The sequence below is a fragment of the Cystoisospora suis genome (genome assembly GCF_002600585.1).
Source record: "Cystoisospora suis strain Wien I chromosome Unknown contig_4317, whole genome shotgun sequence".
NCBI classification, from domain to species: Eukaryota; Apicomplexa; class Conoidasida; order Eucoccidiorida; family Sarcocystidae; genus Cystoisospora; species Cystoisospora suis.
In genome coordinates, this window is record NW_027157109.1 from 25254 (window position 1) to 39522 (window position 14269).

A 14269-nucleotide genomic window follows, 5' to 3' on the forward strand; every position below is an offset into this window, starting at 1 on the left:
GCCCCAGACCACGGCACGCACTCATCGACTATAAGGACAGAGCCAGGTGCCCGGCAGGAAGTGTGCTAGTTGTCGGGAGCACCTACAGCAGTCACTGTGCCAGCTGTCCGGTACAGTTCTGTCCTCGTGCTCACGGCCCGGGATGCCCTGGAATCAACGCCTCTGCACATCGTATAACGATAGGCAAGTGGGAGCTCGTCCTCAGCGTCGCCATGGCAGCAAATGTTGCTACTTCACGGCAGAGTACGACCTCGCCGCGTAGCCTGAAAGCTGAACAGAACACTAGGTCGGTGCGTGTTTCTGATCCATTTGCGCCCCCCGATCTCGTCTTGGACAGTCTGCCAATCTATGCAGCGGTGCCGAGCAGCCACCGTGGGAGTGGCACGGCTCGCAAAGGGGCCTCGCTGATGACACCATTCTGCAAGCAAAAACAGCTTGGACTTCAGAAAGCAAGCAGGCCGTTCCGCCGAGCTACGTACGGTGTAGGGGAGCCGATGGACATACTTAAGACCGGCAGCATTTCTGGGATCGCATGCGGGTATAGCAGTCCCGAGCACATTATGAAGCAGCGTGCGAGGACGTCTGGGGCACTACTCCCCAGCGGCTGCTCTGGTTACCTTAAAACCCTCCGGCGTGGCCGCAGGACGAGTGGCAGGATTGTCGCTTGCAGGGTGCTGCCAAGCACCGCAGAGGACAGCCAGGCTTCCGCCTCTTACACTTCTTGCTTAGGCTCGCCTGGGAACTCGTTTCGAAGTGCCCATTCCGGTTTTTCGGATGAGCAGTCTGCAGTTCAAAGTACTGGGTCTGCTGTTACGAGTCTCAAGAGCCGCAGTTTCGTGTCTGCTGACTCCGGACGGCGTCACTCCTCCTTTGAGACCAGGAAGTACTCCTCTCAGTCTGCCGAAGCTTCCCTGCTCGCTGCTACCAGAACTGACCCACTTGCCACTACCCCTCGTCGTGGCGCCCCAAACGATCAAAGAGCGACAGCTGCCGCGAGATCAAGTCTAGTGCGAACCAGATCACAGACTTCCTCGATAGAGCGACCCGCCGCTCCGGTGGCTGCAACAGCTAAAATCCCCACTCGTCTGAACTCTCAGAAAGAGTTCCCCAGAAAAAACCCCAAAGTGAAGGTGGCGACCGTGACATGCCAGCCACGGAGGCGCATCGGTACGCGGCCAATTGTGCTCCTTTAGTTCGAGTCTCGAAAGACATCACTAACCATATACCCCTGTAAACTCGAGCGTTTCTCTGTCGGCTGAAGGGAGTGCACCTCCTCTTGGCTTACGCGACCAGAAGCGTCACCGGTCACAGCGGTGTTAATTTCCTGGGTGGATCGGGCCCAGCGAGCAGCACGAGCAGGTGCCGAACGCCCCATCTGGTCACCCTAGCGCGTTGCCCTGTAGTCCACCTTTACAACGAAAAGTGGGTCTGGTCACGGCGTAGAGCATGTGAGGTGCACGCTCTTCAGCTCGACTCAGGCTGCGCATGTTTTGCTGTCTGCATACAGGCTCGAGAAGCAGATCCGCTTCTCCCGCGACGGCGCGCACTGGTAGGCGCCGTGCGAAACAGCTGGCGGCGCCCGCGATCCCCTTCTGTGGTCCTCTGCAAGCTTTCGCTACTCTTGCTGACGCGGCTCTGCGGGAAAGACACACCTCACTATCACCCTGTCAAAACAGAACAGTAGCAGAAGTCCCTTTGTATGCTTCGGGTGACGAGCAGCCTGTGTCGCTCCTACCGCCACGGGAGGTTGTAGCGGGACTTTGCACTGCAATCGCCTGTAGGAGCAACTACAGGCATGCTCCAGCAACTGCAGTTTCCCCACATGTCGCAAGTTTCGGAGCGGTTACCGCCAAGCCGAAATCTCAGAGCCACCACGCTACCCAGACCGAAATCAGCCATGGACCACAGGCGCAGCAGACGAGTATGAGCGCCTGCTCCAAAAAGCCGCTTCCACAGCAGAAAAGCGCGCCAGACATGCATCCGGACGCTGAAAGCCGGACTGTCCACTCCCTGACTGAGCAAGCCTCCGAATTTGACACAAGCGGCACCAGCGCCTTCTCAGTAGACGCAACGGCAATGAGCTCAGTCGCGGCTGGAGGATGTCAGTCCGTTGCCAGTCCGCGTGACGAAGCACAAAACCAGATAAGCCTAATCGAACAAATAAAATCTCTGGACAGGCAGATCCGGGAACACGCTTGGATGTTCCCCCGCGATGAGGAGTACAGACCGCCCCTGAGCCCAAAGATACCTTTCAGTTTGGACGAAGAGGATGACGACGCGCCCTCTACCTCTTACTCTCAATGCGAGACAGCGCTCACTGCACCCGCTCGGAAGATCGGTGCTTCGGGGTCTGATAGCAAGCCCGTGGCGTCGGTGACCCTCACTGACGGTCCTCGGGCTGCCGGGTGCGGCGTAGGTCAGTTTGGGGCTAGGAAAGGCCATCGTAGCTTCTCGAAGCTGGAGCAGCTCACGGCAACCGTCGGAGGCCTGGGGCCAGTCACGAGCCTCACTGGCTATTCACCAGCCAGCGCGAGTGCCCAGACGACCGCCTGGTGCTCGCTGAAAGAATGGTTCGGACCTGCTGTTCAAGCCCATTCCTCTGGCACCCCTCCACGGCGAGGTTTAGCTGAATCTTCCACCGTGGAAGCCGTCTCCGCAAGGACACCACACAATCGCCCCAGCAGTGCGCTCAACAAAAACCTGACAGGGCAGCAGTCAACCAGCTGTCCCCCTCTGAGTTCACTTTTCAGTACAGGAGGACAGAAGACGCTTCCAGGCCAGGGAACCGAACCTACGTACCTGAAGGCGGCGCGGCTTCCGCCAGCTGATCGACTCCCCGTCTGTGAAAAGTGCGGATGGTGCTGCAGTGCAACAGTTTCTCCCCCAGCTGCAGGCGCTGCCAGGAGGGAAGCACGAGCCGGCGGCCCGTGTTCCTGGCGTTACCTTGACGGCTGCAGTACGGCAGACACAATCAGTAAGAAAGTCAGCGCAGACACCTCGAAATCCTTTTCTCTGCACGAGCGGAGTGTATCCAGTTGTTCGGCAGCCCTTCTGCGAGACTACCAGACGGTCACTCGGGGCAACGAAACTATCTCCTCTCAACCGCGCAGCGACCGAGGATCGAGGGCGAATGACTCGCTCCACAAACTAGCTTATGATTCAGGACGGACCCGCATAAAGAGAAGGAAGAGGCCTGAAATCCGAACACAGCAACAATGTTCTCACAACGTTTTGGCTGCCCAGCCTAACCAGGAGGAAAGCCGGTGCTCCATTCATTTGCAACCCGCCCGGGCAGACAAAGAGGCGGGGCTCCTCCAGCGGGCGCGACGGTGGAAGCTGGCGTCGCTTGGTTCTTTGCCGCCTGCAGAGGCAATCTCTGGCGGTGCAGCAACGCCATATGGAGACGGGAAGCGGGAACCTCCCGACCCCGAGAACGTGCAAGACTTCCCCGAGGGGAGTCTCTCTGGCGATTCTCCAGAAGATGACAGCGACAGGGATGGACCTGCACTTGAAGGCGGAGACACTGCTACAGCCCCAGCCCCCGGGAAAAGTGTGCACACTGCCCAAGATGCTGTCGCGGTCGCTCGTAGGGCTGAGAACTTCGTCCGAATGAAGACATTCCTGGAGCGAAGACGTACCAGCCCTCTGCCGCCGGCTTTTGGGAACGAACCCACGAGCACGGCGACGGATCCAAGATATATACGCGCGGGCGAGAACCCCACTTGTTCGATGAAGGCATCAAGGCGCGCTCCTAGATTCTTTCAGTTGTTGACGCTTTGCGACTCTTCTTGGACGACTGACACGGAGGGCGGCCCGAGCGAGTGCTCCTCTCCCACTTTAGCCAGCCACGACAGCACCAGAGAGCACAATGCCGCGTCCGTAGCTTCCCTGGAAGCAGAATCCGCAGCTGATAACGCCGGTGTTCCGGTGAGGGCAAAAGATGAAGCCCTCGTTGTCCCGGAATCTTCAAGAGGATCGAGGCCAGAAACCGCTAACGTCGACAACCATCACCTGGCTCCGACCCCACCGGCAGTGGAGCAGAAGTCGAACAAGCGCCCTCACGTCGGTTGCTGCAAACGCGCCGCAGATGACTCACGTCAGCTCCTCTGCGGCGCCCCACCAGGGGACCGTTCAGAAAGTGCAACAAATGCGATACTGCAAAGTATAGTAGCTGTACTATCCCGTGACACCCGCGAGGGTAACACTGTTGAGTGTTCCCCAAGACACTTGACCCTGCTGCAAGCCGTTGCGAGAGATCTTGAGTTGGCTCGCAGCGGGATGCGGGCTGTAGATTCCGTGACGCATAAAAAACCGCCCTGTGCAACCTCCTGCATGGCAAGAGGTGTCGGCCTACGGTCGACCTTGCCCGGATGTCTGCGACCGGAGTGGCTGTGAGAGACCGTAAACGTTCCCGCCCGGGTGTGAAACCAGTCTGTCATGCTTCTGGCGCATGGTGTCGCCTGGGATCAGGGCTTGGCTGCGAAGCGAAGCCCTGGAAGACGCCATCAGTGTTTCGTCGCTCTGGGCAGAAATGCAGTCCCACAGGTATCTCACCGACACAGTGTCTTCCCTCAGTAAAAATCGCAAGCTTCTTGCAGTCCACATCGCGGACGGGAGCAGTTCTCGGCTGCTAGTGCCACCCATGGATCATGACGGATGACGCGGAAGCGCTGATAGGACTCACGTTAGCTGTAGAAGCAGGGGCAATCAAACGGCTACGGGGACCTTTCACGTACCTGTTCGGTGCTGCTCCGCTTCCACTGTGATCGCGGAGCACGACGCGACTCGGCTCACGTGAAAGGGCCCGGTACAAGCACTCTCCCGTCGCACTAGCCTCTTTTTTACTTTTCATCCTTGTCAGTTGTACAAATGCGATCCGGCTGCACTGGTAAAACTAGGAGCTCTCCCAAGCTCCAACCATCTCCATCTGCAAGAGGAGGCCTTGGACTGTCAGAAAGAACTGAACGCTGGGTGTCGTGTTCAAGCGCACCGCGCAGGTGCCATCACTCTAGCCTAGAGTTGATGGTTTTATCCTTAGCTATCGTTGTTGTCGCAGCGACAGCGAAGCTACCCTTTGTTCGAGAAGGCATATCACAGCTTCGGCACGCCTGCGCTCCAGAAGCGCCACCACCACTTTTTGCCGGAAGCAAACGCACACCGTTAAACAACTCGTGTAAATTCTAATGCTCAGAGTGTTTCCGTATATACGAACACACCAGGGCTTGTGCGGTCTTCCTTGAGCTTGATCCAGGAGTCATCTTGGCGTACCGTGAACGACCTCTCTCCTCAGCACTCCCAACAATCGGGAGCAGAAGAGGGGCAAACCACCCGCGAGCCCAGTGAGCGGAAGCTCCCGCCTTCTAGGACCTGAGCCTTTCCATGAAGAGTGACACACTTGAGCTTTTTTCAGACAGCCCACTTGGACGAGCTGTCTAGAGGAGCAGGAGACCTCTCCATCGAAATACGAAGGCCTCCGTGAGCCAGCACTCAGAGGAAAGGAGTGACCCTTTAGAAGCGGTTCCTCGAATTCACCTTGGCTATGTAATTCTCCGGGGTAACACGGCTTCGGTTGCGGTGCGGTGGCAAGAGCCTCAGCGTGGTAGGAGGCTGCCATCGAACGTGCCTCCGGCCTCACATGAACCCCCAGATGAACGAGGTCTGTCGTTTGCTTCAGATGATTTGATGACAGGGCTACTCAACTTAGACACCCCAGCGGGCCTTTCTTCGCCGCCGCTGGGTGACAGCGTGCAAGTGTGACCCAGGCCCACTACCCACACGTCTCGGTCACTGAGACCAAGGGGGTAGGCCGTGCGGTACACCTCCTCCCATTCCCGTCAATAGCACCAGGGAGCGGCGACGGAGTGCTATTCGGGCACAACACGCCGCTGAACGCGTACAGTGCTCTTAGCATTAAGCATGGAACTGCGGCGCCCGGCGCTGTAAGGCAAGTAAGCAACGGGTCAACGGAAGGTGGGCCAGCAGCAGGGAGAAGTTTCCCCTCAGTGAGTTCTTGCGAGCGACGCGCCGTCCTAAGTGTCCAGCCACGCGTACTGCACGCTAAAGGAAACAGAGGCAGCTACGCACCCAAGATATGCCACGTAGGAAGAAAAGAAACAAACAGGACGGCAAAGGGCACATGCGATCTGTTCTTCCGAAGCATGGGGGCTATTGCGAGCGCTTCCCCCAGGCCGCCACAACAAGGAAAACACACGGAAGCAGCAAGAAATATCCCACCACCTTAGTCGCAGGCTCCTCGATCCAGGACCTCACTCCTTCCTGCAGAAGAAACAAGGCTGCCCTGCTGCGAGCAGTCTTGCAAGTGGGCAGCCCCGACTCGGCGCTGGATGACGCTGTAGGGGGGAGGACACTCACAACAGGCTACGCCGGTCACAGCAATCCTACAAGCTCGGAGGCTCGGCCCCGGAGCCGGTACTGACACCGTTCGTCTTCATTTGATCTGCCTCTCCTCGCTACCTTGCCACTGCGGAAGGGCCTGTCCTCAGGAGCTGTCCTAAGCATATGCTGGGTTGAGGCAGTAACCCCAAGGTGGCAGCAGCGCTGTCACCACGTGGAACCGGGACAAGAAGGTGCGACCAGTCACCTACGTTGCGGGAAGTGCTGTGTCGACAAGCACTAACTGCCGTTCCTATCAAACCCTTTATTTTGTGAGAAAACCCGACTGTCTTGGTGGAGGCCGAACCTCGGCGTAGTGGCAACGACATAGTCACATCAGGATTATGGCGAACTCTTCGCTTCACCATGCAAGACAGACAAGTGCAAGTCCCACCACGAATGCAGCAAGATGCGAATGTATGTTGTATAGCACGGCACAACCACTCTGACAATGACGTACGTTCTGAACTTCACACTTACAATTCCGATATGAAACATGAAGACCCAATCAACTCGGTACAGTCAGAAATTCGCGGCACATGACACGAGAAAGCGCAATGAAGCCTGATTTTTGTACCGCTCAAAAAACTCATCCTTCCAAGCGAGTCAAGAATGCCCAGCAGGACTGGAAAAGATGGTCAATTTGAACAGTGGCCACAGCATAATCTGGTGTTCAGCAATAGGAGCAAACGACACGAATGTAACTACGCTATCGCTTTCACCCTTTGAATTACGCTGGCAGCGTGCAACACGGGACTTTTGAGAAGATTGTGTGTGTGAAAAACGCAGCAGGCATCTCGACGAACATCCAACTCTCCAAGCACTGATGCACTCAGGGAAACTCCAACTGCGAAGGCGTGGGTGCACAGCCGAACAGTAAGACAAGGTAGATGTCCGCGCCCCCTGCCCACCCAGAGCACACGACGACGGGCAATCATACAATTTCCGGCAAGAACTATAAGCGCTTCTTTTCAGGACACATACTCGCACTGCGTCTGAGCAGTTGCGACAAACGAACGGACTCCCCCGGAGACACAGGAGTGTGGACGGACTGGTGTACAGCAGGTGTCGCTTTTCGGCGAACATGCGGATTTATCCTCTTAACGGTCTTTCTACCTGACTATCGGGGATACACGTAAGGGTCTCCACCGAGCCCAATAACGGTTGCTTTTGACCGCTGAGGTCGCGTGAACAATATAGCACCACGAGCGCACAGAAACCAGCCCAACTATCCCAATGAACCAGAGTTTGAGTCAGATTCCTCGCGAGCTGTCTCGGCGCCTCATTCCACCAAGACGCACTACAGCTACGAGTGCTGCCCAGATTGATGTAAGAGAATCGCGATGGAGCTTGAACAGAAAAAACAACCAAACTCCACCGCTCGCTACGAGGCACTGAAAAAAATAAAAGCCTTCTCTAAAGCTTGGCTGCCACAGTGTCCACCCCGCGCCTGACACCGGCCCTTAAAATCACGACCGGCTGAGTGAACACCGGACTGGGGTCCTTTTGACGAGGGTCTCGGACCGAGGTCCTGCCGCACAAACCTGAGGGCGGCTGCACGAGACGCGTGCACGCGGCCGACTGTATATAGCGTATGCATCCGGTACAACGGGAACAGTTGTGTCAATACCAAGACCACCGTCCGGAATAGAGACTTCAGCTCTCCCTGACAGAACACAGTCTTTTTTTTGATGGGCAACGGAAAGCAGCAGGTACCCAGAGTGTCTCTTTCATCTAATCGCCTCTGAAATTGGCGAGTCGCTTGATATCCTCCGGCAGATCAGCGAAGTACGGGTGCTGCATCGCTTGTCTGGCTGATATGCGCTGGTTACTATCGAGTCGTAGCATTTTGAAAAGCAGATCTCTCCCAACAGGATCCAGCTTAGGCACCTGATATATTAGCAGTAGACACAGCCACACAGTCGGCAATTTTTTCAGAGCGCAACGGGGCTACAATACACAGTGGAACTCTTGGACAAATCTTCAGTAGCGCACCCCTAGGGCATTCTTCAGCAAGCTTCATGTCTCAGCTGGGACAACTGCGCGAGTGGAAACGACCGGACCACTAACGTCACACTGGTGCACACCGGAGTAGTCGCGGGGGGCAAAGACCCCAAGGAAGACGACCACTTCAGGCTTTCTGGGCAAAGACTCAGCTAAGCTGTCAGGAGAAACTGGAGGATTTTCTCACGATGCCGGCGGTGGACTATGGCAAAGCCATACAAGAAAAGAATACGGCCTCTATGCGCAGCTGTACCAGCGAAGGGCTGCGGTCAGCCTCCTGATGCACCGTCACCCTGTACTAGCTTCATTGATGGTACGGAGGAGTCCTGAGGTATCCATCTCCTCTTCAGCACTGACCCAATGACAGATGCAGCTATTCCGTCATCTGGCTGTAAGTCCCGGAAAGCGTTACCTGCCCCACCCGTGTACCACAACCCGGGCTGAACAGTAAGTCCTATGGCGGCTGCTGGGTCAGTACATGCCACAGCAAGAAGTACGCCCCTGCTATGCAAAATCGCAAATGGCAATGAAAGTCGTTGATGAAACCCCCCAACACCTCTGTCGTGATCGTACTCATGCTGCTGCAACTCACCACCTGCTCCCATGGGAGGGGGGCATACTGCGGGAAGTCCTTGTTCCACTGTGGTAACTCCGCAAGCTGAGGGTGCTCGGAAACCTGTGGGGTACCCAGAATCTTGAAAATCTTCACCAGCTGATCCTCGTTACCCGTGCCGGGAAAGAGAGGTCGGCCATTCACCATCTCTGCAAACGCAAGGTACGGAAGTGGAGTCTGTACGCTTTCTGAGGTAACTCCCTAGACTGCAAGACGTAGCTATTTGCATCCGCGTGACACCATCTCTTATTTCGGAGGGATACGGGTACTAACAGTCTTCCGCATCCATAGTCAAAAGCCGTCGGAGTGTTTTCTTGGGTTCTGAGTACTCCCGCCTTTCTCTTTCGAAACAAACGGCAGTCGTGCTGCAAGCAGCTGAACTTGGATGATTCTGTTACTACCCAAATTGAGAAAGTCGGGAACTAGAGAGCGGAATACCCTAGTCTCCCTCAGTATGAGCGGCCAGGACCACTAATTTCAGCACTGCCGCCGGGGTGAGTAGACCACCAACACCGGGTGCACGAGGAAAGCCTGAGTCCGTGCGGATACGGATAACGGATTCTGCAGAACGCGATCTTTATCGGCAGGAATTTTCGTGTGTCAGCTCACGGCGGCGCAACAGCTGTGGATTTGGAAACAGAGAGCCGGACAGGGCTCGGTGGTGCGACAGTGTGTGCTTCGGAGTCGCCGGCGACCTAGAAGCAACTGCAATTTCTAGGGTGCCCGACGGATCAGACCGCTTGGCTACTTGAGTCGGTAAGTCCGACCGCAAAAACCGAGGGTGAAGAGGGAAGACATATACCTGGGCGAGGGCGCCTGCAGCGTAGCAGCTCAGACGCACAAGTTCCGGGGCCATAACCTCCGACTATATCTAGGCCTTACCTGCGAAGATACACCCGACGCTCCAGATATCGACAGGGGTCGAGTACGTCTTGGAGCCCATCAGCACATCCGGTGCTCTATACCAAAGAGTCACCACTTCATGCGTGTAGCTGCGGACTGGGATTCCGAATGCCCTGAAGACACAAAGAGATTATAGTTATATGACCAGTACGTGTAAGTTTACGCAAAAAGAATGCTTGACGGCTCTCGGCAGACGAAGCACAACAGAAAAATACGGGTAGGCGAGCTAGTTCTGCATCAACACAGCCAAGGCTCCTACATTCTACCGTCACTCCAGGCTGCGACGGACATGAGAATAAGTTGTTTACAGGTACCACGACGACATTATCATGGCCCTCTCCTACCTGGCGAGGCCAAAATCCGCAAGTTTCAAAGCACCTTCCCGGTTAATAAGAAGATTCTGAGGCTTCAGGTCGCGATGTAAAACCCGGTGTTCGTGGCAGTATGCAATGCCACAAAGCAGCTGAAATAGGAAGGACTTTGTCGTGCTGGGTTCTAAACCACCTGCATGGATGAAAGCGGACACAGAAGTACACGGGCGTCCACACGCTGTCTCATACACCAGACGCCTACACAAACGAATGAGAGATCATTTGAGGTGCGATGGCTGAGTATACTTGACTCTCTCCTTGGGTAACCCGGAATAGTTTTTGACGTAAGCTCGTCGTTTGTGGTTAACACAGCAGGAAGGCCTCCTTCAACAGAGACGTCCTGCTCTTAGTGGCTACGTGAGGAAAAATCACAGACATCCAAAACTCCTCAGTAAACAAAACTCAACAGGTCCGAATAGTCTTAGGAGGAGCGACTCATAGTGCTCTCGAGTAAGCGTCTTTCTGCCACCTGAGAGCCGAATGCACGCCGCCACACGCCCCTCAAGAGAAAACTGTCTCGCCCGAAGGTACAACACAAACATACGTCATGTGCAAGTGCTTGTGAGGTGATGTCGAGCACACACTTCGACATCCCTACAGCCCGCCGGGCACAGGGAACCGCACTGCTTGCGGCATTGGCACACCGGCGAAGCCACAGATTTGAGTGAAATGAGGCGAGGGACATAAGACATGCCGTCGCTGCATTTACCGTCACAAACATCCAGCAGTTTCTTAAGATCTTGGTCGAGGTACTCGAAAACTAGGGTCAGACGGCGATCCGTATGAATAACGTCCCGGAGCCGGACTATGTTCGGATGGTGTAGTTCCTTCAAGAGAGAAATTTCCCGGATAGCTGAAGAGACAGGAAAATTTGCCAGATAACCGCTACACCTCCAGACACCGGCAGAGCAAAAGGGTATACTCCCGGTACCGGTACGTCGTCTCACACACGACCGGTGCATGCTGACCCACTTCCTTCGGGCACGTCGGAAGAGAAGATGTCTGCTTTCTCAAGCTATTCGATCTCGTTACATAGCCCGAAGCAATCGCGCTAAAAAACTGCTCGTGAGGGTAGTCCGAAGTCAATAACAATGCAAGAATGAGAAACTGTGAGCTCACACGGTCAAAGCCACGAGTCGAGTGCAGATTTCCCAGCCACACTTCGCACGCTACTGTTGACAAACCTAAGTAAGAAGAAAAACCGACCATAAACAAACGAGCAGAGAGCACCCAGACACAACATAGACTGGTTCCGTACACATGTGTGTACACCTGCTTCGTATGGACGAGCATCTCTCCGGATCTACACAAGGCTCGACACGCACGGCTGAGCGTGCCAACGATGAGCGAAGACCGAGTCAAACGAACTTGTCTCGGTAGCTCTACCTCTCTGACACCTTTTGAAGGCTACTCGCAAGAATGATCAACCACACCCAGGTATCTCAGCCTTAAGTTCCCCAGCAGAAGTCCTCGCTTGAAATTCGCAACGCAGAGCAGCAACGTTGATTGACTCGCACTGCCGACGTGGCAGCCTTACCTGTGGATGGGATTCCCTCATCCTCGGCCTCAAGGCGAATCTTCTTCAGTGCAAAAATTTCACCAGTTTGGTCCTGTGCCTTATAAACGACCCCGTAGGTACCCTCCCCGATCTTCTCCAACTTCTGATACTTCTCCATTTTCCCTTCTATGTGTCGGTCGTCCTTCCTAGTGCTTGATAAGAAGCCAACCGACGGTGCTCAGCAGCAGCGCGCCGTGTTGACACAATGAGGAACCTTAAGTGTACTATCTTGGTCGCAATTCCTCAAAATGTGCAGTCGTCTCCGTAGTTCACAATAGTTGCGGAGTTAATAACAACAACTCCTCCTGATGTGAAACCGGCGTGAGGAAAGGGCGCAGCTAGCACAATCCGACCGTACAGGGAAGACGAATTCAGCTAGTTGCGGAGAACCGCGCACCGTGCAAAGCAGAAAGCCTCAAGCTTAGACACCTCAAGTCACAAAACCGACTGGAAAGGATGTTGCACACATGGAAGAGGCATGACGCAATACGGGAAAGATTGAAGGGAAGGACCTGGCCAGACTTCGAGATGTTCGCAAGGGCAGAGCTCACTACCCCGAGTACTCCGGCTAATTCCAGACTCCTCGCCTACCGGATACCGACGACAATCAAGTAGCCAGATCGAATTCGCTCAGACAGGGACTCTCCTTCGAATCGACTGGGTTTCCAAGGGAAGCGAGAAGCAAGAAAAAGTCTTCCTGAATAGCAAACCGACCTTCGATCTCCCTTTCCCACCCGGAGAACACCAAAGTAATCGGGGTCACTGCATGCATCCTCCCCACCGATTGTAAGTGACAGAGAGACGCCAAGTCAACGCACGACGAGTCCCTGCTATCCAGGGGCGTTTTCGCCGTGCTGTCCCGTTTTACATTCCGAAATAGCAAGGGCTGCCAGACGGAAGCTCCAACTCCGACACCCATCAGCGACCGAAGTAGAAGTAGACCAGAGCTGCAAGTGCAGCTGCGCGCATAGCGTCGCCGACACGTCGGAGGGACGAGGAGGCTCACTGGCTGTCTAGCGTCAGAACTCAACGCGTGTGCGTCAGCTGAAGCCGAGGGAGCTAGTCAACCAGAGGGTGCATTTGCTACGCGCAACGGGGTTACTGATTTTTGTAAGCACTGGAAGTTCGAGAACGAGGCTCCACAACTGGTACGCTCCGCGCTGCCGAACGCGGTGTAGGGCCAGCGGCGCTGCGGCTGCCGTTCCGTGGTAGTGGAGCCCGTTCGCTGGTGACCGAAGCTTTTGAGCCTGAGTGACCGTCGTCCATGTCGACACCAAAGCTGTCTAGAAGTTCCTTTCCTTTTCGCGATGCTATATGAGCTCTCACTATTTCCCCGGTTACCGGTAAACGTACCACTCCGGAGCGTGTCCTCCGTCCGGCTGTGGAGGGCGTCTGTGGCCTTGCCTGGGCCCAGCAGTGGTACTGACCTGTTTAGGTGTACATATTGCTGCGAAGCAAATTGGCGGACTTGATCGGGCTTCGGAGACAAGAGTTTCTTTTGGGGAGGAACCGTAACAGCCGGTGACGCGGGCCGGTTGGGGGCACAGGCTCGGGGCGAATGGCCTCACCGTATGTTATTATTGGGATGTTAAGTAGCTACCCTCTACCACGATCTTGCTCCGAAGTGCATTTTTCCTCAGTCGCGAGAAATGTAACATGCAGAATCACTTGCGTTTCGCAGCCACCCGGTGCCTCCCCTTCGGAGCGCGTATGTTCCTGTGCGAAGGGGACTGACTCCCTCTGAGGATGGCCAGAGGCGAATCCTTTCCTGTGTTACACTTTTGCAATAGGTTTGCCCCCTGGTCCAAGACAGAGTGCCATCAACGGTGTGACATGCAGCGGGTTAGCTTGTACGGGTGATACTTACGCCCTGTCAACGTCCGTCGGTTCTCCCCACAACGCTTCGGAAAACGGACGGACATCGGCCCTCTCCGGCCGCCGACCGTTTATGCGTTGGCTTCTGGCGGTGCTGACGAATGCTTTGATGCCTTCTGTTTGCCTTTCTTGCCGCCGGGGTATTGCTATCCAAGCATGTCGCCGCCCGCCGTGGCCGACCGTGCAGCTGCGTCGCACAGCCACTTACTTCATCAAGAGTTCGCCAACAACAGCAGCTGCTCCAGTGTACAGCTAGGCGATTTCCGTCTAGAAAATGACAACGCAGAGGTGGGCTTCCCAGCCCATACTTTCATTCACCCCTTACTGTTACCCTTGCTGCCGTCTGTGTATGCCTTCACGAATCCATCATGGCCCCCTGCGCCGAAGAAGAAACGGTCCGCGCCGACAGCCGTCGGCGGAACGGTGGTTTTGTCCCCGCCTACAAAGTCCCCGACAGTCTCGTGCGCAGGGAGACTGGCAGTAAGCCAGTTTTCGACAGCAGAACCAAGGCGTCCCGCCCGAAGGACGGAGATGAAACCGAAGGTTAACAAA

General features: G+C 55.5%; 2 protein-coding genes across 2 annotated transcripts in view; one reads left to right on the forward strand and one right to left on the reverse strand.

The window, feature by feature from the left end:
• Nucleotides 1-6863: 6863 nt before the first annotated feature.
• On the reverse strand, nucleotides 6864-12720 carry CSUI_007956 (cell-cycle-associated protein kinase cdk). Its single transcript, XM_068068097.1, has 6 exons — nucleotides 11822-12720; nucleotides 10994-11137; nucleotides 10258-10417; nucleotides 9893-10026; nucleotides 8990-9159; nucleotides 6864-8283 (listed from the first exon to the last, which is right to left on the reverse strand). The coding sequence occupies exons 1-6, from the start codon at nucleotides 11958-11960 to the stop codon at nucleotides 8128-8130; spliced, it is 903 nt and encodes a 300-aa protein (XP_067919930.1). The 5' UTR covers nucleotides 11961-12720; the 3' UTR covers nucleotides 6864-8127.
• CSUI_007957 (histone lysine set) overlaps nucleotides 12701-14269 on the forward strand; it is a 3072-nt gene continuing 1503 nt past the window's right edge. The window contains exon 1 of the mRNA XM_068068098.1: nucleotides 12701-14269. This exon is cut by the window's right edge and continues 1503 nt beyond it. The gene's annotated coding sequence lies outside the window, so the exon portion shown is untranslated.